This window comes from Bufo gargarizans, chromosome 6 (assembly GCF_014858855.1).
Source record: "Bufo gargarizans isolate SCDJY-AF-19 chromosome 6, ASM1485885v1, whole genome shotgun sequence".
NCBI lineage: Eukaryota > Metazoa > Chordata > Amphibia > Anura > Bufonidae > Bufo > Bufo gargarizans.
In genome coordinates, this window is record NC_058085.1 from 89,215,589 (window position 1) to 89,239,901 (window position 24,313).

Genomic DNA, 24,313 nt, shown 5'->3' on the forward strand with positions numbered 1-24,313 from the left:
TACCAGTGTCCTGTGGTAAAATGCATGTTGAAAATATTAGAATTTGCCAACTGAGAAAATAATGCCCACTGTATGCGGAGAACTCGGAAACTGTGTCTGCGCGTTTGTCAAAAGTTTGTCCCGTCTCGGCAGCTGTAGGTTTTATCTCAAACCCGGAAGAGAGGAAGATTTTCTCGCCCAGAATTGTGGGTATTGTAGTTTCCCCGCTTACGACTGCCTTGTCGGTACATTGACAGCAGAACTACATTCCCCACCTTTTCCCATGATTCCCCGCGCTGCTCGAGCAGCCTGCTCTGGAAACATGGCGGCGCCTTTGGTGCTAGTGGTGCTGGTGGCAGTTACGATCAGGGCTTTCCTGTTTCGATCCAGCCTCGCTGCCTTCATCTCCGAGCGCGTGGAGGTCGTGTCTCCGCTCAACTCATGGAAGAGAGGTGAGGAGGGCAGCGACCGCCATGAGCTACAGAGAGGGAAGTGTCAGAGCACGAGCGGATGACAGCCAGGATGGGACAGGGGTGGGGGTCTCTGGGTGCAGGAGATGTGATCACAGGGGTATGCCAGGATGATGGGGGTTATAACTGCTGAGCAGGAGTAAGGAGGGGATGTAGTTACAGGTACAGTGGGTTGTAAAAATGGCTGGTCCTGGATGTAAGACTGCACAAGATGAGATCTGGCAGGGCTGCCAGCCTGTGCCCTGTCCTCTCTGCTGCCATCAGCTTGGAACTGAGCATTCTCAGAGCTGACAACCTGATTGGTACAAATACAGTGCCTACACTTCAGAGGAGTTGTCAGCAGTTCCCTAGCAACCAGTCAAGAGTAGTCTGGAGGAGGATACCTGTTGGGACCTCCAGTGATTGCTATGACAGGCCGCTGCCCCCCACAGCCGATCATCTGTGTCCAGGAGGAGTTTGATTGGAACAGTGGCCGCTCCTGCACCCTGCCACTCCATACATCCTCTGCGGGGGGAGGGAAACTGATCTGACATTTAGCACTTGTGTGGTGGATACCTGATACTTTTTTTTTCTTTAGGCTTTCCTGAGGGTCGGTCGTCAATGTTTTAGTCTAAGCCGTCCCCTCTCCTGAAATGTCTATTTTAGTAACGACTTGCATTCCCCATGTAGTAATTCTGGAACATTCATTACGATACTGTGTCATTCCGCTATTATTCCTACTACAATTTTATGTGTGAATTGCTAGTAGTAGTCTGCCAGTTGGGGCGTGTCCCTGTGATACTGGCAGCACTGATTGAATAGCGTCAGACTGTGCAGGGGACCCCCCCCCCCCAACTGGTTACAACCAGATGGACCTCAATTGGGGTTGTCGGACCCCTGCAGCATTCTTTACCTGTTGAAAAACTCATGTTCACCGTCTCTGCTCCCTTCAGCATTCTTCCAGTCCCCTTCCTGGAAACTTCCAGAATGATGGGATCACTTGTACCACTACTGCCAATACCTGGCTTCAGCAGAGACATGTATGTCCCCAAGCGGCGCCTCACTTTCTGGGTCACATGCTGCTCGGGGACGCATTGGCTGCAGTGGTCCCGTCCATCTAGAAGTTTACAGGATTATAAGGCTATGCATTTAGTTTTAGAATAGGTGTCGGGCCTACGTGGTATATACCACATGCTTTTTTTGCTGTATAACTTTCTGGCGATTGCATAGTCTACTATGCTACTGCATACCACAAAAAAGGTAGCAGCCCTGTGATCAGTGAGAAAGGGGGTCTGTTAGAGCCCTTTTATTATGAAAGTGACTTCACCGTATCTCTGACCCATAATGACTTTAGTTAAAGGGAAACTCCTGTGAAAACCTGAGTTTTCTACGTCAGTTCTCATGATGTCTCATGTCTTTGCTGTCAGATTTCTGAGTAATAAAATGTATTTTATTTCTTTTTCAGTTGTGGAAGGAATGGCCCTTTTGGACCTTGATGTTTCCCCCTACTCAGGAGATGTCTTCCATGAAGTAAGCCGCCGCGCGCTGTGCCATCCTCTTTACTGTTACCGCTCTGTGTACCATAGTATTGGCCTCTTTGGTATAAGAACCGCCCTGTAATTATACGGTGATAGTGCTTTCAGCCAGGCACCTGCAGGAAGCAGGCTCTATACATGTCCTTCCTTAAAGGGCTTGTCCACTCATTTACAAATGATGACCTATCATGATCGGCAGTGGCCTAACAGTCCCCACCCTCACTGATCGGATGTTCTGTAGTAGCTCCAGCGCTGGAACTACACAGCTCCTTCCATTTTATAGTGGATGGAACTGGTTACTGCAGAGCCGCTCCCATTGAAGTGAATGACCGGATCACTGCAGTAACCAGTTCTGTCCACTGCACAGTGGTCGGAGCTGTGTAGTTCTAGTATCAGGTGTCGGAACTACTGAAAAACGGCTGATTGGCAGGGGTGCTTGCCCCCACTAATTAGATAGTTTGTAAAGGAATGGACAACCCCTTAAGGCCCCTTTCACACGGGCGAGTTTTCCGTGCGGGTGCGATGCGTGCGGTGAACGCATTGCACCCGCACTGAATCCCGACCCATTCATTTCTATAGGGCTGTGCACATGAGCGTTGATTTTCATGCATCACTTGTGCGTTTCAGAAAAGCAATACAATAAAAGTCAGTCCTGTGTCCCAATAGGGGCAGATTCTTGCGCTGCTGCAGGCTCCGAGGTAGTGTGGTAGGTATTCACACTCAATGCAAATAATAGAAAGTTTGGAGCCGCGCTGCTCTAGACTAGATTCCCCGGTCACTGATGGATGGCATCGGGCTTCACAAGCCTTTTCTTTATCACCCCAGCAGGGTCCGATCTTCCAAACACAATAGCCTCTATGAGGTTCAAAAGGATAGGCAAAATAGTGAAATACCCTTTATCAGATGGTTTAAAAAGGTTTTAATCTACTCACAAGAGTTGTTCAACAAAAGGCATATAGTAATTTCACTTTAAAACGTCTCGTTCCTGCCCGACCCGGGTTTCGCTGCCTCGCTTCTTCAGGGGCGAACTGCGCATATGCGCAATCGGGCTCCTTAAATAGCCCAGCTGTCTCGTTACAATCAATGTTTAACCGGATCGTATCCGGGAATTATACAGCAAACTTTTGCATTATATACTTTTAAAGCAACATTATTTTCATCGTAGTTGTTATCATCAACTTAATCATAAATCATGACCACTCTTCTCTTATGTCACAATGTCATTATAGTCAGCCCAATCATAATCCATGACCACACTTATCTAATACAACAATTCCTACTAATAGCCACACTTTATACACATTTTCCAAAAGTTGTTACACATTATTTTCACATTTCATAACCTTATTCGTCATCTCCTTTAGTCTATCAATATTCATAATACCTTCATTTCATCCCACCTTCTCCTAGAGCGTCATTCGAGACCGCCCAATCCCGCCTCTCTTATTACCTCCAGCCATGTCACACCATGACGCTGCCCTATCAAGGCAGTCCAGCCCCTTGACGTCACTCGAAGGTCCTCAAGAGGCGAGATGGGGAAGAATCAAATAGCGCACCAGGTAAAATTATATCACAAAAGACACGGTTTCAGATCAAATTCAATATTTAATCCACCTGGCTGCAGAGTCCCTAACTGGTAGATCCACTCGACCTCTTTCTTGTTTATTTGTGCCAGTGAATCCCCTCCTCGCCAATGTGGTCTAACAGTCTCAACTCCAGCAAATTTCAAACCCCGTGGATTTTTCCCGTGTACAAGTTTGAAATGGGCTGATACACTATGGGTGACAAGACCTTTTTTAATATTTCGTATATGTTCTTGTATTCGAACTTTTAGCTTCCTTATTGTTCTACCCACGTACTGGAGCCCACATGGGCACTCCAGTACGTATATGACATTCTCGTTTTCGCATGAACAGTTCCCTCTTATGCGGAATTCCATTCCATTCTTGCTAGATATTATACTATTGCTGTTTCTCTTATGCTCCTTTGTGTTCCGGTTTCTGCATCCTGCGCAGAAACCACACCAAGTAAACTTTCCTCCCTCTCTATTTATTTTGATATTTGCTGGTGGAATGGCGCTGTGTACAAGCTTGGTTTTAATATTGGCCGCTTTTTTGAAAATAAAGGAAGGATTTTCGGGTATGATCTTTCCTAAAACCGTATCATTCTTCAGTGTCCCCCAGTTCTTTTTTACCATTTTCTTAATATTATCGGACATGGAACAATACTTTGTCATAAATGAAAACTTATAGTCCCTATTCTCTTTTTTCTTCACTATTCCCTTTGTGTTATCACTTTCTTCCTTTTTCTCTTTTTCCACAGTATTTATGCATACGTCCAGATCCGCCTCATCATAACCCCTTTCAATAAACCTGTTTTTTAGTATATTACTTTGTATTCTATATTCTTCCGTTTTTGTGCAATTACGGGCCATCCTCTTGAATTGTCCCTTTGGGATATTCTTGAGCCAAGGTCCGTAGTGGCAACTGGTCACATCAATATAGGAGTTGACGTCTGTCTCCTTAAAGTATGAACTAGTCAGGAACTGGCCGTCTTCTATCCGTATGCATAGATCAAGGAAATTCACTGAACTATTACTAATTTCCCCCACAAATTTCAAATTCCAGTAGTTGTTATTAAGTTGATAGATGAAGGACTCAAGACCTTCTCTCTCTCCTTCCCACACTAGGAGACAGTCATCGATATACCTCCTCCAGAAGGTCAATCTTCCTCCTGGGGTATCTGCTCCTAGTGTGGGAAGGATAGTAGTCTCTTCCCATGCCCCCATAAAAATGTTGGCAAAACTTGGGGCGAATTTCGCCCCCATCGCCGTACCAATACACTGTACATAGTGTGAATCAATACACCAGAAATAGTTATAATCAAGGCAATAGCTGAGGCATTCCATGATAAAAGCTCCCTGTAATTCCCCTATTTTCACATCTTTTTTAATCCTGTTTTCCACAGCTTCCATCCCTAAATTCTTTGGGATGACAGTATATAGGGATGCCACATCAATTGTGGCCATCCAAGTTTTAGTGGTGGGGGGACTTAGTTCTTTAATCAGTTGCAATACTGCCCCGGTGTCTTTCAGGTGCGAGGGATTCTGTACCACATATCCCTGCAGATGGAAATCTATATACTCAGTAACCCTGCATGTTAGTGAGTTAAGACCCGAAATTATAGGTCTTCCCGGGGGGTCGACCAGGCTCTTATGTACCTTTGGCAAGTGATATATCACTGGTACTACCGGAAAGGGAACGGTAAGATATTCATATTCTTTTTTATCTAGTATCCCCTTTTTATAGCCCTCTTTCAGGATATTATCAAGGATCTTTTTATATTCTTGAGTGGGATTACTTTTCAATTTTCTATACGTTGTTACGTCCGATACCAATCTTGCCATTTCTATCTCATATTTTTCTTTATTCATTACGACCACCCTTTGTCTGCCGGCTTAATTATTAAATCTGGGTTTTTTTCCAGGTCTTTAAGAGCTTTTCTTTCTTTATAACTGAGATTCTGTTTCACCTTATTTATATCCATCTCTTCTAATTCTTTTAGCAGGCCTGTTTTAAAGGCCTCCACACATTCATTATTCCGATTTTTTGGGAAAAACTTTGATTTTCCTTTCATATTTGTATGTACAATCCCTTCCTTCTCTTCAGTTTGTGTAGGTAGTTCTACAGAATTTCTACTTTGTGGTGCAGGGTTATTGATCCAGTATTTCGCCATATTAATTTTCCGAATGAACTTGTGGATATCAAGAAATGCCTCAAACTTGTTAATCTTCTGATTAGGGGCATATTTTAGGCCCCTACTCAGAACACTCTTTTCTCCCTCCGTTAGGGTGTGATCACTTAAATTAAATATTCCTATGTTTCCTTGATTCTTTTGGTTTTTGGACTCATCCTTCCTCTTTCCCTTTCCCCGTCCTCCTCTATTAGACACCACAAAAAAGAAGTCTAATAGAGGAGGACGGGGAAAGGGAAAGAGGAAGGATGAGTCCAAAAACCAAAAGAATCAAGGAAACATAGGAATATTTAATTTAAGTGATCACACCCTAACGGAGGGAGAAAAGAGTGTTCTGAGTAGGGGCCTAAAATATGCCCCTAATCAGAAGATTAACAAGTTTGAGGCATTTCTTGATATCCACAAGTTCATTCGGAAAATTAATATGGCGAAATACTGGATCAATAACCCTGCACCACAAAGTAGAAATTCTGTAGAACTACCTACACAAACTGAAGAGAAGGAAGGGATTGTACATACAAATATGAAAGGAAAATCAAAGTTTTTCCCAAAAAATCGGAATAATGAATGTGTGGAGGCCTTTAAAACAGGCCTGCTAAAAGAATTAGAAGAGATGGATATAAATAAGGTGAAACAGAATCTCAGTTATAAAGAAAGAAAAGCTCTTAAAGACCTGGAAAAAAACCCAGATTTAATAATTAAGCCGGCAGACAAAGGGTGGTCGTAATGAATAAAGAAAAATATGAGATAGAAATGGCAAGATTGGTATCGGACGTAACAACGTATAGAAAATTGAAAAGTAATCCCACTCAAGAATATAAAAAGATCCTTGATAATATCCTGAAAGAGGGCTATAAAAAGGGGATACTAGATAAAAAAGAATATGAATATCTTACCGTTCCCTTTCCGGTAGTACCAGTGATATATCACTTGCCAAAGGTACATAAGAGCCTGGTCGACCCCCCGGGAAGACCTATAATTTCGGGTCTTAACTCACTAACATGCAGGGTTACTGAGTATATAGATTTCCATCTGCAGGGATATGTGGTACAGAATCCCTCGCACCTGAAAGACACCGGGGCAGTATTGCAACTGATTAAAGAACTAAGTCCCCCCACCACTAAAACTTGGATGGCCACAATTGATGTGGCATCCCTATATACTGTCATCCCAAAGAATTTAGGGATGGAAGCTGTGGAAAACAGGATTAAAAAAGATGTGAAAATAGGGGAATTACAGGGAGCTTTTATCATGGAATGCCTCAGCTATTGCCTTGATTATAACTATTTCTGGTGTATTGATTCACACTATGTACAGTGTATTGGTACGGCGATGGGGGCGAAATTCGCCCCAAGTTTTGCCAACATTTTTATGGGGGCATGGGAAGAGACTACTATCCTTCCCACACTAGGAGCAGATACCCCAGGAGGAAGATTGACCTTCTGGAGGAGGTATATCGATGACTGTCTCCTAGTGTGGGAAGGAGAGAGAGAAGGTCTTGAGTCCTTCATCTATCAACTTAATAACAACTACTGGAATTTGAAATTTGTGGGGGAAATTAGTAATAGTTCAGTGAATTTCCTTGATCTATGCATACGGATAGAAGACGGCCAGTTCCTGACTAGTTCATACTTTAAGGAGACAGACGTCAACTCCTATATTGATGTGACCAGTTGCCACTACGGACCTTGGCTCAAGAATATCCCAAAGGGACAATTCAAGAGGATGGCCCGTAATTGCACAAAAACGGAAGAATATAGAATACAAAGTAATATACTAAAAAACAGGTTTATTGAAAGGGGTTATGATGAGGCGGATCTGGACGTATGCATAAATACTGTGGAAAAAGAGAAAAAGGAAGAAAGTGATAACACAAAGGGAATAGTGAAGAAAAAAGAGAATAGGGACTATAAGTTTTCATTTATGACAAAGTATTGTTCCATGTCCGATAATATTAAGAAAATGGTAAAAAAGAACTGGGGGACACTGAAGAATGATACGGTTTTAGGAAAGATCATACCCGAAAATCCTTCCTTTATTTTCAAAAAAGCGGCCAATATTAAAACCAAGCTTGTACACAGCGCCATTCCACCAGCAAATATCAAAATAAATAGAGAGGGAGGAAAGTTTACTTGGTGTGGTTTCTGCGCAGGATGCAGAAACCGGAACACAAAGGAGCATAAGAGAAACAGCAATAGTATAATATCTAGCAAGAATGGAATGGAATTCCGCATAAGAGGGAACTGTTCATGCGAAAACGAGAATGTCATATACGTACTGGAGTGCCCATGTGGGCTCCAGTACGTGGGTAGAACAATAAGGAAGCTAAAAGTTCGAATACAAGAACATATACGAAATATTAAAAAAGGTCTTGTCACCCATAGTGTATCAGCCCATTTCAAACTTGTACACGGGAAAAATCCACGGGGTTTGAAATTTGCTGGAGTTGAGACTGTTAGACCACATTGGCGAGGAGGGGATTCACTGGCACAAATAAACAAGAAAGAGGTCGAGTGGATCTACCAGTTAGGGACTCTGCAGCCAGGTGGATTAAATATTGAATTTGATCTGAAACCGTGTCTTTTGTGATATAATTTTACCTGGTGCGCTATTTGATTCTTCCCCATCTCGCCTCTTGAGGACCTTCGAGTGACGTCAAGGGGCTGGACTGCCTTGATAGGGCAGCGTCATGGTGTGACATGGCTGGAGGTAATAAGAGAGGCGGGATTGGGCGGTCTCGAATGACGCTCTAGGAGAAGGTGGGATGAAATGAAGGTATTATGAATATTGATAGACTAAAGGAGATGACGAATAAGGTTATGAAATGTGCAAATAATGTGTAACAACTTTTGGAAAATGTGTATAAAGTGTGGCTATTAGTAGGAATTGTTGTATTAGATAAGTGTGGTCATGGATTATGATTGGGCTGACTATAATGACATTGTGACATAAGAGAAGAGTGGTCATGATTTATGATTAAGTTGATGATAACAACTACGATGAAAATAATGTTGCTTTAAAAGTATATAATGCAAAAGTTTGCTGTATAATTCCCGGATACGATCCGGTTAAACATTGATTGTAACGAGACAGCTGGGCTATTTAAGGAGCCCGATTGCGCATATGCGCAGTTCGCCCCTGAAGAAGCGAGGCAGCGAAACCCGGGTCGGGCAGGAACGAGACGTTTTAAAGTGAAATTACTATATGCCTTTTGTTGAACAACTCTTGTGAGTAGATTAAAACCTTTTTAAACCATCTGATAAAGGGTATTTCACTATTTTGCCTATCCTTTTGAACCTCATAGAGGCTATTGTGTTTGGAAGATCGGACCCTGCTGGGGTGATAAAGAAAAGGCTTGTGAAGCCCGATGCCATCCATCAGTGACCGGGGAATCTAGTCTAGAGCAGCGCGGTTCCAAACTTTCTATCACTTGTGCGTTGAGTGAAAATCGCAGCATGCTCTATATTGTGCGATTTTTACACGACGCAGGCCCCATAGAAGTGAATGGGGTGCGTGAAAATCGCATAGCATCCGCAAGCAAGTGCGGATGCGGTGCGATTTTCACGCATGGTTGCTAGGTGACAGTCTATTCACTGTATTTTCCCTTATAACATGGTTATAAGGGAAAATAATAGCATTCTGAATACAGAATGCATAGTATAATAGTGCTGGAGGGGTTAAAAAAAAAGAAAAAAAAAGTTAACTCACCTTCTCCTCTTGATCGCGTAGTTCCCGGTCTCTTTACTTCTTGAATGATGAGCTGTGGGCTAAAGGACCTTTGATGACGTCAGATCACATGCTCCATCACCACTCGGCCTCCTAAAAGGCTGTCCCTTCATAATCTGTAGAAAGAACTTCTCGTCAGTCAACTCATTATTATCACCGGCAGGATTAAAATTACAGATATCACCCCTGTACATAGATAACACAGGATCTACCCCTCACAATATCGAATGGGCACAGCTTATCTACTACTCCTCCTCCCTGTACATTGACCTCTGCAACAAGCATGGCTACAGAACTCTCCCATAGAAGTCAACAAACCACGTGGCTGCTGTGAAGCATATCCCTAATGTTGTTAAGAACAGCTCAGGCAAGATGGCCGCCCCCATAATCGGGTCCAGGAAATAGAATAAAAAAAGTACAATCAGAAAATAAAAGGCTATGTGTCACTATTAGCTTAATGCTACGTAGCTGGTCCATTCTCGGACGTCAGCGCTGAAGGAGCGGTTTCATAGATTTGTGAGTTCTCCAGGGCATGCCTGCTCCACGTCCTAAGGACTGCTGGATCTGATTGATCGCACTCGGCCATAGCTTTCCCTTATTCGGTGGTCTGTCTTCTACATTTTTCATTAGTTGGGGAAGTGTCTGTCGGAGTAAGATTCCATCATTGCAAGCACATTGCTAATTTTTCTGATTTCTTCTTTCCTGCAGACGCCCCTTATTATTTATCTCTTCCATTTCCTCGTAGACTACTCCGAGATAGTCTTTATGGTAAGTAGAAAATTAAAAGGAAAATTTAAAGCCTTTTTTTCAGGACTGGGAAACAGGTTTCTGTTTTTTGAGCGCCACTCTTTTCCATTTGGCTGCGTCTGGTATTGCAGCTCAGGCCCATTCACCGTAATAGGGATCAGATGCAATACTGGTCTTATTTAGAAAAAAAATGCTTCCCTGAATGTGGGTCAATGCAATAATGTGTTTTCTTTCTATTCTTCTCAGATAACAGATGCACTTACTGCAGTTGCACTTTACTTGGCAGTTCAAGAATATAACAAAGTGATGGTAAGACAAGTCATCTATGTGGCGTTACGTACATAGAGAAGTAATGGCCCCATAGCAAAAATCAAACCAGGCCCCCCACACAGGACAGAAGGGTTTCTGCCTAGACCCTTTTCAATGACCCATTTCTCGACTGCCTCATTTGCTAAAAGTTGTTCCTTTAGAGGGTAGAGTCCTGACCAAGTTCTAACCTCCAGTAGAAGAGGAGATTATCCCAACTAACACTGGGCTCCTCTTGCCCTGGGCCCCATAGCAGTCGCATGGTCTGCCGCTATGGTAGTTATACCCCTGTCCATCGTAGACATAGAAGTGGGGGATGACGTCTTCAGGCTGCATTCAACCTTTTGTAAGAATTAGGTAGGGCTGGAGCTACGCAGTGACTTGTAGTGTCACAGGGTAAGATCTGTGTCCACCGCTGCATTGCCCATAAGGAGAGTGAATGTGGACAACCGGCAGACGTCCACACCAGCTGGTCATTAGGTGCGACTGGCAGCGCAGTATTTGCATATATTAAACCAATCCTCTGGTTCAAGAGGAAAAAAAAACACAAACGGGCAACGAACAGTGCACGCACCTGGTGACCTCCGTTCTTAGCTGCAGAGCCGCCAATTCCCAAGTTCCTATTCTGCCATCCAACATGGCCGCACGGCTTTTCAGTCCTTGGATTGCCCAGTATTGCTCACCTCCAAGAGCAGGGTCGGACAAGTGGGACGTGTCTTAGACTACCAAAGGCACCCAGTGTGGATCGGGTGGTCTGAAAAGTGATGAAGCCACCTTGGATGGCAGAATCTGAAACCGAGGTCTCCAGGTAAGTGTCTGATTGTTCCCCTGGTAATGTGAATTTGTTTGCTGTGTAGCGCTAGCCTTACACAAGGGGAATCTATAGAGGGCTGGTTTTAATTGTCCACACTTTGGGTGGTTATATGGAAGCGAACAGGACTGAGGTATTTGGGATAGTCTGGTAGGTATACTGCACTCCACTTTACCGTACACAATGTCCGAGTAATGACATGGACACATGGATGGACACTGGCCGTAAATCACTGCACTCGTCTCCTCCCATTCAGTGACTGGACGGGATGATTTAGTCCATCTTTCTCCTGAGCCCAGCACAGACTGATGTCCAAGTAACTTTGCACACAGGGTTATATACATTATTATTATCTATTATTAAAGCGCTATTCATTCCATGGCACTGTACATATGAAAAGGGATGCACATACATCATACAGACAATTGCAATAAGCTTGGTATAGATGGGCATTTTCATTGACCACAGGTTATATCCTTTTGTACATCTCCAAAACTGACGAATATTATATTCAGTTCATGGTGTCATCCTGCGGCCTCTTTATGTTAGACCCCGTCCAGTGTTCTTATTCATTTTTTGTTGTTTCTTCCTCTACAGTTCAAACAGCAGAAACTATACCTGGAGTTCAAAAAGTATTCCACAGCAGCTCAGGAACTTCTCCGAGTGCCAACAGAAATGCATTATATTCCACTAAAGGTGGCACTTTTGTAAGTATCTTGATTTCTTATTGGGCTTTGAAGGTGTTGTCCAATTTGGCAGGCTTTTTGGCTACGCTATCCACCTCGCTGGGCCTGCAGAGGGAAGCATAAGGACCTTATCCCCACTGCTGGTTTCTGTCTCCCTCGGTCCACCGATGTGCTCTCGACACTCTCTGGCCCCCACCTCCGGGATGGAAAGGGGTTAGGTCTGTCACTGCAGCAGTGATGTTCCCACCAAGTGGCACTCCACTGGGTCACGTTCTGCTTGGGGGACATATCACCGCTGTGTCCAGTCATTGGCTACAGCTGAACATTTAACCCCCGTCCACTCTAGAACTTGACAAGTGGGGACCGAGCACCAACACTGCAGTGGTGGACTGAAGGAGCTGGAATCCACAGAGCGCGGGCCATAACCTTTCTGTGCACCCTGAACATCCTTGCAGGACTTCCCTGCTATTAAAATAATGTGAAAAACAGACATATTTTTTTCTTACATTTTCCCTAGTATTAAAATGTGTCCTACATAACCAACACAAAAAAAGTGATGGCTTTCAGTAGATACTAAAAAAAAAATGTATCTGGGAGGGGGTTGGGGGTTTTTAGGGGTGATTGGCCCAGTCTTAAACTGGTTAAAAGGAATATGTCGCCAGAAAATGACCTATTGTTTAAATCACTTTTTTTATGTTTAACTTATAGTTAAATAATTTTTCATGTTATTTTTAATTTTTCCATGTCAGTATCGATATTTAAACAAAATCCCCAACTTTACTGCAGTTATCTGCTTATCTGTCATACTAATCCTTTCTGTAATGATATTACCTCTGTGTATAGATTAAGGTCCCTTTACACAGGACAATTTAGCAGGCGATTGTCGGGAAGGAAGCCAATAGCAGGCCGTGACTGGAACGAGCCTCCCTAGCGTAACCCGCTATGCTAGGGAGGTTCATCCTCATCGTGGCCTGCTATTGGCTGCCTACCCCAGTCACCCGATGTTTTCATACGCTAGACAGGGAGATGTGTCGGTCGTGCCAGTGTCAGAAGCGACGCGGGTGCAGGGGAGCGAGGTAAGTACAACTTCTGTGAGGGGCCTGGGCATATGGGGGGGCATTATAGGTCTTGGATAACCCCTTTAAAGGGACACAGACAGGCCCAATAAGCATATTTAGCTATATATATGACTGCACAGGTCTTCTAATGTGTATTAAAATCATATAAGTATACCCCTGTCCACCTTATAAATACAGTCAACTCATGTTTTATAACCTGACAGAATCGTCTTCTTTCTGCCCAAGGGGCGGCGTTTCAGCTTCACTTGCGCCCAGCCAGCCTCGCCCCAACCGCCATTTTGAAGCGCCGCCCAGCTCATCAATATTCACTTCGCTGGGTGGCTTCTGCTGTCCCCGACGTTCCGAGATCCCATAGCTTTCTACTGCGCATGCACGGCATCTCGGAACGTCGGGGACAGCAGAAGCCGCCCAGCGAAGTGAATATTGATGAGCTGGGCGGTGCTTCAAAACGGCAGTTGGGGCGAGGCTGGCTGGGCGCAAGTGAAGCTGAAACGCCGCCCCTTGGGCAGAAAGAACACTATTCTATCAGGTTATAAAACATGAGTTTACTGTATTTATAAGGTGGTATACTTATATGGGGTATACTTATATGATTTTAATACACATTAGAAGACCTGTGCAGTCCTATATATAGCTAAATATGCTTATTAGGACTGTCAGTGTCCCTTTAAATACTGATTACTTATCCTCTGGATAGATCATCAGTATCTGATCGATGGGGGTAGAACACCCAGGACCCCGCAGAAAAGAAAAATGTTGGTGACCCATTTCCTTTAACTGTTTCTGTACTGCCCAGGGTCCTTGCTTTCCTGCTGTGCACCAGTTGTCCCTCAGGTGTAATGGTGACGGTTTTGAGGCATCTGCTAAATTCATGAGCTGGATTCTGTTCTGCCTTTAACCTGTCACAGGCTATGTTGTAAGAATAGGCTCACTTTGCCGTTCTGTATCCTTGTACTTCTAGTGACCAGATGTTTCCTGCCTTTCTCATTAATAGTTAAGTATCATTCTCCTTGCAGCTACTTGTTGAACCCATACACTGTTCTATCCTGCGTGGCCAAATCTACCTGCGCCATCAATAATGCAATAATCGCTTTATTTATCCTGGCTACAGTGAAAGGTGAGTCCTGTTCTTATACATACAGATTGGTTTTTAACCATACAAGATCTTCATTGCTGTGGAAACTACAAGTTCTCATAATATATAAAAAATTCAGCCTATATGACTCCATTCCCTACATTACGTGTGCCCCAAAATAGTGCCATTGGAAAAATGCAACTTATCCCCAAAAAAAAATCCAAGTCCTCTTATGGCTACCTGAATGAAAAATTAAAAACATTATGGCACTAAAAGTGCAATTATGCAGAGACAAAAAAATTCCCGTGGGCGCTAATACTAAAATAGGCTTGGTAGTTAAGGGGTCAATAATAATCATCTTATTAACAATTCAAGAAAGCTTACAATCAATGAGGAAATGGGGGTGACGCAAAAGGTAGATGGGTTTTTTGTGTAATAGTTCAGCCATGTTTTCTACCTGTGCAATATTCATGCTGTCTAATCAGCACCTTGATACGCCACACCTGTGAGGTGGGATGGATTATCTCGGCAAAGGAGAAGTGCTCACTAACACAGATTTAGGCCTCTTTCACACAACCGTTTTTTTGTTCCCTTTTGCGGGCCGTTTTTTGCGTTCCCTATACGGTCCGTATGCGGAAGCAGTAATTTCAATGGTTCCGCAAAAAAAAAACTAATGTATTCTGTTTCTGTATTTCCATTGAAAGATAGAACATGTCCTATTGCCAGCAAATCGCGTTTCGTGGCTCCATTCAAGTCAATGGGTCCGCAAAAAAAACTGAACATATACGGAAATGCATCAGTATGTCTTCTGTATCCGTTCCGTTTTTGCAAAACAATCTATTAAAAATTTTATGCCCAGCCCAATTTTTTCTATGTATTTACTGTATACTGTATATGCCATAAGGAAAAAAAATGGAACGGAAACGGAACAACAGATCCATGAAAAATGGACTGAAAAAGCCATACGGTCGTGTGAAAGAGGCCTCAGACAGATTTGTGAACAATATTTGAGTAATGGGTCTTTTGTGTATGTAGAAAATGTTTCAGATCTTTGAGTTCGGTAAGATAAAAATTGAGCTATAATGAGTGTTTAAAGTCAGAAGATCAGATATGAGTCGTCGTCGGCTGAGCTGCCTAACAGGAAACAATATAAACACAGATACTGCTACTAGAGAATCTCAAGGCTCTTCAGAGAAAGGGGCTAAATATTCTTAATAAAGACCAATTGAAAACATGATTTTGTAGCTCAGAAATGCCCCCCAAAAGTGTCCATAGCCTTTATTAACCTGATTGTCCCAGAGAACTTGAGAAAAGTCTTGGAGCCAGAAATGTTAGGGTTTGGATCATTGGCAAAAGGGTGAGATCTAGTAGGGTTGTATGGTCAAATCATCGGCTCCAAACCCTCTGATGACCATCTTGACAGTAAATATGTTCACCTTCATCATTGTCTACACTTCTATGGAGACATAGTGGTGGATGTTTGATAATGAGTCCACTATGGTGTGTACATTAACTGCATATTTTACTTATGTTGTCCTGGTTTTTCCTTAGGTAGTCCGCTCCTAAGTGCAGTGTTCCTGTCATTGGCCACCTACCAATCTCTGTACCCCGTTACCTTGTTCCCTGCAGCACTCTTATATCTTCTACAGGTACCTCATTGAAGTCATTATCTTGTACTGAAGTCTCCTAAGATGACAGCATTCTGATGGTTTTTCTTCTCCTCAGAGAGAGTTTATACCTGTGAAGATGTCAAGTTCCAGATTCTGGATTTTGACCTGTCAGTATTCCTCCCTTTATGTGGGCAGCTTGACCATCTTGATTTGCCATTCCTTCTTCTTGTTGAACTCCTGGGATTTCATCCACTCTGTTTACGGCTTTATGTAAGTCCTAAATGGTCGCTGTGCTTTCAAAAAAACGTTGTATAAATCAATATTAAAGGGGAATAAATGTAAGAAATCTTCTAATATATCTTATTTCAGAACAATGGCTCTTTCTCCACATAGGGCTAAGTATTCTCTCCTAAATTGTTTAGTGATCATTCACCTTTAATTTAGTGCTAAAATACATCTTGATCCCTCACTGAGAGATCAGGTTATTTGCTTTCCATAGAAGTTTATAGAGGGGTAGGAATGAGCTGCTGGAGAGACACAACTGGAGGCTCTAGTAAGTTTGTATTGCCTTCCAGACTGCTGTATAAAGCCACCAGCTCAGGGAAAACAGACAATTGCCACCTGAGAGAGGTGTGGTTAGCTTAAGGGGGTTCTGCAGTTCTTTTTTTTTACTGATCTATCTTCTGGATAGATCATCAGTATCTGATTGGTGGGAGCCCGTCACCCAAGTGAATGGCACCTAGCCCCGCCCAGGCCAGTGATACTAGTCGTGACGTCACTGAGCCTGAGGGAAACGTGGCGCTCTTGTAGTGCCACTGCCTTTTCAAACAGTTATTCGGCAGTGGTCCCGGGTGTCGGACCCCCACCAATCAGATGGTGATGATCTATCTAGAGCAGGGTTTCTCACCAGTCAGGATTTGAGAATATCGCACAGAATGAATACCTGTGGTAAGTCCTGATGCACTGACACTAATTATATCACCTACTCAATACTAAGGAAATCCTGAGAACATGACTGGTAGGTGGGCCCCGAGGACCGGAGTTGCGAAACCCTGATCTAGAGGATAGATCATCACTTAAAAAGAACTGCAGAACCCCTTTAAGGTCCGGAAGGCCAGCACCTCCTCGACATTTGGGTTTAGTTAACATCTTATTACCTAACCTTGGCCTGCCAGTATGCCACACAAAGGGCATGATGGCGCGTCGTAAAACTGAGAAAAAAACATCCCGAGACACAAGTAGGGATCGCTTGGAAAAGATACATGAATCTGGGTAATACATCCATTTTTTGACCACGCTCATCCGACCAAACCAAGAAAGGGATTATTTCTGTCCTCCTCTGTAGTGGCAAGTAAATGAAAGGGTAAAGTAAGTGTAATTGAGCTGGGTTCTGTATACCCAGGTAATTGAGACTTTGGGATTGCCAATGAAAACAAAATTTGGTGCGTCTTTAGACACTTTCTAGATCCAGATTTATTTAAACGGTTTTATGATATGGTGCCTGATCCTGTTATACGTTCAGTCCTGACCACTGACTCTTTACATCTCTTCTAGACTTTCCGTTCCTGACTTGACTCCAAACATTGGCCTGTTCTGGTACTTCTTTGCAGAGATGTTTGCGCACTTCAGCCTGTTCTTTGTGTGTGTCTTTCAGATTAATGTGTTTTTTTACACTGTGCCACTGTCCATCAAGTTGAAGTAAGTAATACACAGCGCTGGAGCTTGTTCACATTGCTTAGGATTGCTATGCTTGAAAGGAAGTCAGCTGCTCTATTGTAACATCATAGTTATAAGTGCTTGTAAAAGCGGTTTTTCCAATTGGTTTCTGCTGATGACCTGTCCTAAGGATAGGTCATCAGTATCTGATTGGTGGAAGTCAGATTTCCGGCACCCATGCTGGTCAGCAGTTTGAAGAGGGCCGGCCAAGGCACAGGTCCCTCCCATTCAGGTGATTGGGGCTGATCTGGCGATGCCAAGCGCAGTCGCTATCCAATGGACGGTGCTATGCTTGGTTAGCTGTGATCACCGCAGCCATTCACCACCGTTGGTCAGCTTCTCTGCGAGGTCTGTTATAGTCTTGGATAACCCCTTTAAATAAAGCAGGTTTTTAAAAAAAAATATATTACTGGATATCCTGGCATGTGTCAGCTCCCCAGGAACCTACAGACCGCACGCTATAGTAATATAAAAGGAAGCCCCTTTTATCTGTAAAGGAACAACAATCTAACATTACATTGATGGTTTCACTATATTGCACCTTCGCTTTGCTTTTTGTTTTTGCAGAGACCACCCAGTGTTCCTGATGTTCATACAGATTGCAATTATCTCCATCTTCAAATCCTACCCCACTGTGGGAGATGTGGCTTTCTACATGGCTCTTCTTCCCATGTGGTCTCACCTGTCACGGTGTAAGTTTATGGAAAGGTGGGGATAGTGGTGGTAGTTCATTAAAGTAGCATAACTAAAATGTGTTGGATTATAATGAACCATTAAGGTTAATAGTGTGCACATAAGGGGGAGGAGCAGGGGACCGTGAACCTGAAGGGAACCTGTCATCGACAAAAACCACCCCAAACCGCCAGCAGTACCATCAAGTAGCCGGCAGTGTGATTCTAATGAGGATTTTCTTCCTGCACTCAGATGCGGTAAAAGCATGAAAAAACTCCATCTGCGCTATTTTCGAGTCCCTCTTGAAGTCAAGCGGGCAGCGGCCTCCTTGCTTCAAGTCAAGGTAACCGCGCCCTCTTCCCTGCCCCTTCGCTGTAACTGACAGCTGGCTGTTCGGCAAAGCCAGCCGGCTGTCGGGCATAAGCGCGGTCAGTCACAGCGAAGGGGCAGGGAAGAGGGCGCGGTTACCTTGACTTGAAGCAAGGAGGTCGCTGTCCGCTTGACGTCAAGAGGGACTCAAAATTAGCACAGACGGAGGATAAAAGATTGTTTGTTTGTTTTTTCATGCTTTTACCGCATTTGACTGCAGGAAGAAAATCATTATCATTAGAAACACACTGCCGGCTACTTGAAGGTACTGCTGGCGGTTTGGGGTGGTTTTTGCAGCTGACAGGTTCCCTTTAAAGGGTTTTCCGAGACTTTTCTACTGACGACTTTTACTCTGATCAGTGGGGGTCTGACACCGGGGACCCCTGCCAGTCAGGTGTTTGAGATATCACCGGCACTCGCAGTAGCCCTGCAGCCTGTTATCAGTTCACAAGGCACAGCACCATCCATTGTATAGTGGCCGTGCTTGGTATCGCAGCTCAGCCCTGTTCACTTCAATGGGGCTGAGCTGCACCTAGGCCGTGTGACCGATGAACGTGACATCACATAGCCTAGGCAAAGCCGTGAGAAAGCCATGGCGCTACCGCGAGCACCAGTGCCTTCTCAAACAGCCAATCGGCGGGGGTGCTGGGTGTCAGACCCCCACCCATCAGATAATAATGACCTATCCTGAGGACAAGTCATCAGTATTAAAATCTTGGAAAACCCCTTTAAAGTAGTTTAGTGTCTAATTGGTGGGGTCCAACTGTTGGGACCCCAGCGATCAAGTGAATGGAGGTCCCGTATACCTCCGTTTGAATGGAGTGTCAGCCATGCATGTCTACCGCTGCTCTAGTAAACTCTATGGAGGTGAGTACAATATCACGCTATCTCTGGAAGTCCCAAAGACATGATCGGTATTGACAGTTCACATGCTTCACTGCCACAGCATTCATACAGGAGGACAAATTTCTTGAGATTGGTGGGGGTCCCAGCACTCGGAACCCCAACAATCCGATCTCTGGACCCTTTGGATAGGGGCTAAGTATTGCTATGCTAAGCACATTGATAATGCAACATATCTAGACTCTCACATTCAGATGAATGCGACTGCAGTGTTAATTACAGTGCCATGTGTTTATGTAATAGGAACACCGTCCCAAATGTGCCAGTTGGAGATTGTACACCTCAGTGTTAGGCGACATGCACACGACAGTGGAAAAAACGTCCGCTAAAAACTGACATTTTTAACAGATGTTTTCTTCACTGATGCCTTTCTGAGACAGACATTAAAAACAGACCCATTCAATTGTATGGGGGCAGTCTGTCAGCGAAAAACGGACAAGATAGAACTGACCGTAAAAAATAAATAAAAAATACAGTGTGAATAACCCCATAGACTACCATTGGTCTTAAAACAGACATGTGATGGCCTTGGTACCCTACAATGTATTATGTGGATGGATAGTATAGCTGTGACTATGTGCTCCAGATAAGTCGAGATCAACTCTTCCTGTGTCTTTTCATTCATGCAGTTCTGCGTAACATCTTTATAGTCTCCTGCATGCTGGTGGTGTGTTCACTTCTCTTTCCAGTCCTTTGGCACTTGTGGATATATGCGGGTAGTGCCAACTCAAATTTCTACTATGCCATCACGCTCTCATTTAATGTAGCACAGGTAAGTTTTGTTCATATTCCTTTAAATTTGTCCCGTTGTAGAAAATGACCCCACTGGGTCTTGGTATACTGCTGGCAAACCAAAATGTGGGCATCCCTCACCCCCATGCCATTCTGTTACACTAGATCAGCCACCAGCTGTTCTGAAACTGCAACTCCCAGAATCCTCCTTTCACTTCTATGGGCGTTACAAACCCAGCTGAGTAAGTGTACATGCTGGGAGTTGTAGTTTGACAGCAGCCAAAGTTTTCTGATCCCTGCTCTACATGTACTGCAAGTTTTTTAGTTTTTTTTCTTCTCTCCTTCAGATTCTGCTGGTGTCGGATTATTTTTATGCCTTCCTACGGAGAGAGTATCATCTTCACCATGGCCTGTATCTAACCAAGAAAGATGGAACTGAAGCCACCTTAATCCTGAAATAATACCATGATGGGTACAAGAGGGTTTGTTTACAAAGTGGGATGTGGTGAGATCGGGGCAGCGCCCGCTGTGGAACAGAGTGGTTGTATGTTCCATCCTGTTTGTCCACATCCTAAAGGACAAGCAAAGACTCCCTATCAATCTTTTTTACAGTTCAGTGGGTTTTTGACAAGGTAAAGCAGCACGGAAAATGGCGGTTCCCTTCTACCAAACGTATTTCAGTTCTGTGGATGAAGCATGGTCAGAAAGTCAACCGAAGATGACCGGTGTCCACAGGGTTTCAAGCAACGATTTTCTACTTGTCCATGAATTAGTCCTGGTGGCTGCTGCCTGTGGTAAAGGCAAAGACATGGCATGTTTGGATAGAAGGCAGAAGGTTGGATCATATATGGATGTATACGGTGCTGTTGTCTGAGTCCTTCTCCTACGGTTTTCTTTAGATTTTCCTCATCACTCCGTTTATTTTATATTCATAAGTAGAGCTGTACTATATGTGACGTACAATGCAAACGATACATGGCCAAATCCTGCGGCCAGACAAATGTGTGATATGCCTTTTACATGTATGGCCAAATTTTAAAGGGACTTGGTGTTTTTGCTCTGTTCTGTGGAGAGACGTTGGTCACACACAAGTTGAAGCAGTCAGATTTTAGGTACATTTTCCAATATGGCCATGAAAGGGGACCTAAACCTTTGCTGAAATCCCTACGGTGCAGCAGATCTTTGGGTTTCATCTGCTCTGCTCAGCTTTTCCAGCATGCGGAGTACAGAAAGTATATGGGAACCCGTACTCCGAATGCTGGAAAAGTCAAGCAGAGCCAATGAAACCCGAAGGTGCAGAGAGATCTGAGGAACTCTGCTGCACCTTCCTGGTTTCGTCAAAGGTTAAGGTTCCCTTTAAAGATGATCTCCTGATTGATGGCCCATCCTTAAGGGTGGGGGTCAGACTAATGGAATTCAATGCTAATCAGTAACATGAAGAAGCCAACACATATTGCTATTACTGTGACACCACTGTTCTCTGGGAAGGTGTACATTCCCAAATAATAAAATTGGCCAGGTATTAGCAGTCAGCAGGGCAGTGGTCAGCATTTACAACAAAAAAAAATTCCCCTTCTTTGACAACTGATATCAGGCAATTGATTTGTTAAAGGGGTATTCCCATCTCAGACAATGGGGGCATATTGCTAGGATATGTCCCCATTGTCCGATAAGTGCGGGTCCCACCGCTGGGACCCGCACCGAGAACGAAGCGGGGAGCGCTGTGGCTGGAGGACCCTGGATTTCCCAGGGTCCGTCCACCACCAAGCGCTGCTGCTCCCATAGAAGTGAATGGGAGCGCACCGCGCATGCCCCCATTGTCTGATGCTCCCATGCTCCCATTCATTTCTATGGGGCAGACAACTGGCTCTGCTATTTTCGGCGGCCCCATAGAAATAAATAGAGGGCAGCTGCACATGCGCAGCGCTCCCTCCTTTCATTTCCAGACTCCGTTATCATTGAAGGTGCGGGTCCCAGAGGTGGGACCTGCACCTATCAGACAATGGGGGCATATTCTAGCGATATGCCCCCATTGTCTCAGATGGGAAAACCATTTTAAGTTTTGGGTGACACTTCTCTTTATGCTGTTGCTTGCCAAGACTGGAAATCTGCAATAGTAAAGAAATGTGACTTAACGTGGCTCTTACAGTATTGGTATGTGTTAACAAATATTATAGCGATCTACCAGGAGAATAGTGTACATCAAAACGGAAACCTATTTTTATTAATATCTTCTATGTTCAGTTATTAAAATTTACTGTTCATGGTTTATACATGACCGTGTTCAAGCCACTTAAAGGGTTCCTAAACCTTCACTCAAAGCCCAGAAGATGCAGCGATGCTTCTTAGAGCGTTCTGCACCGTCAGCTTGCATCGGCTCCGCTTTTGCAGCATGCGGAGTATGGATCCTATATACCTTCCATGGATCTGTACTCCCAAAAAAAAAAAAAAAAAAAACGCTCATGTACACAGACCCATTGAAATGAATGGGTCAGGATTCAGTGCGGGTGCTGTGCGTTCACATCACGCATTGCACCCGCACTGAAAACTCGCTTGTGTGAAAGAGGCCTTAGGCACCCTTTAAGATGTAGGTGGTGATTTGAATCTACACAAGGTAACAATAAGAGAATACTCTAACGCAGGGGTAGGCAACCTCCGGTACTCCAGCTGTTGTGAAGCTACAACTCCCAGCAGGCATACAACAGCTGGAGTGCTGAACGTTGCTGACCCCTTTAACTTTACACATTGTTCTCTCACATATTAAATGGTATTCACGTTTCCATGTACACAATAACCTATTGTATATTTTTGCTAGTAAGTCCCAGGGATGATTTGTCACAGAAAATACAATTATCTGCTATTCTACTTATTCAGATCAAAATGTGGATTGGTTGTTGGTACACTTAACCCTATAGTTTCTGCGGTAGACCATAGCAAGCGAACCTCTTCCTAGCATTCTCCCACCCAATGTGAATTTTACACTAGCTTTTGCATTTTATTTTTCTGATCTTTACCTCTACTTGTAGGTTCTCATGTGATCATAGATCATGAGAGATGTGGGAAATGACCTGTAGTCAGGTATGAACCTCTGCAGCCATGAAACACCAGGATATGTGTGAAAGCCATTGCTGTTGGCTTCTCCAGTCACTATGGGGTTAAGCCGTAGCCTTTGCACTGGACATTGAAGACCTTCTGTCTCTTTTTACAGTATATTAATGTGCACTGTTTATATTTCAGTTTGTTTTTTTATTTATTTGTGGGGACGTGGGCTCAAATAAATCGGCTGTAAATGGACAACTCAACTTCCTTGTCTTTGCATACTAATCATGGAAATGTTCTGATGAATACAGGTCCGGAAAGTACTGTGGACCCAAGTAAAATACACTAATTGACAAAAAACTAAAATGCACCCAGATAGAAATGTCGGATTGCCGCAAAACTCTGCATGCAGTTATGTCTCTGGCAGATATGTAAATGATTACCGATGTGGTCTGATTAGACACCAGATCTCGCCACAAGAGGGCGTAAAAGTGCTTCCCCCCCACTGTCTTATGAAACGGATCTTAGATGCTACTTTTGGGTGGTGTACCTCTTGGTGAGAGATTGTTGGCTGCTAGACATGCCTCTATGATGTCATTTTCAGAGGGGGCGCATCATTAGACTGGGAGAATCAGCATGGTTGTTTTAAAAACTTCCATCTAGGCTATTCTGACCTACCTGTTGTGAGGTGTTGGGAGCAGTGGTTACGTGAGGACATGCAAACAGGCTCCAGCCAGACCACTGATAATGAGGATCATTTTATCTGCAGACAAGCATGAGCAGCTCCCACAGTTTCATTGGCCACCATCCAGAGACAGGTGCAACCTCCGCCCGGACCATTTTCAGGCATCTAGCAGAATTGTGTCCTGTCACTATCGCTTTCGTTAGCAGTGGTGTCATAAATTATAAACCTGGACTGCTACGACCTGAAGCTGTATTGTCTTTAGCAGGGATGCCCAACCTGCGGCCCTCCAGCTGTTGCAAAACTGTTATTTTTCATGATGATGTTTGCCCACATACAACAGCATTTTCCCAGGAATATTTCCCCCCATATTACAGCACTTCCTTGGACCATCTGGTCACTAGATTTATCGCCAATCAAGCATTTATGGGGCTAGCTGGAGCA

General features: G+C 43.9%; 1 protein-coding gene across 1 annotated transcript; it reads left to right on the top strand.

The window, feature by feature from the left end:
• Window positions 1-276: 276 nt before the first annotated feature.
• Window positions 277-21,873, top strand: PIGU (phosphatidylinositol glycan anchor biosynthesis class U). The gene is made up of 12 exons (XM_044297911.1): window positions 277-431; window positions 1,894-1,958; window positions 10,151-10,210; window positions 10,436-10,498; window positions 11,904-12,013; window positions 14,088-14,188; window positions 15,698-15,795; window positions 15,872-16,026; window positions 17,311-17,454; window positions 18,040-18,164; window positions 20,046-20,188; window positions 20,496-21,873. Exons 1-12 carry the CDS (start codon window positions 302-304, stop codon window positions 20,607-20,609), a joined length of 1,308 nt encoding a protein of 435 aa, XP_044153846.1. The 5' UTR covers window positions 277-301; the 3' UTR covers window positions 20,610-21,873.
• The last annotated feature ends 2,440 nt before the right edge of the window (window positions 21,874-24,313 follow it).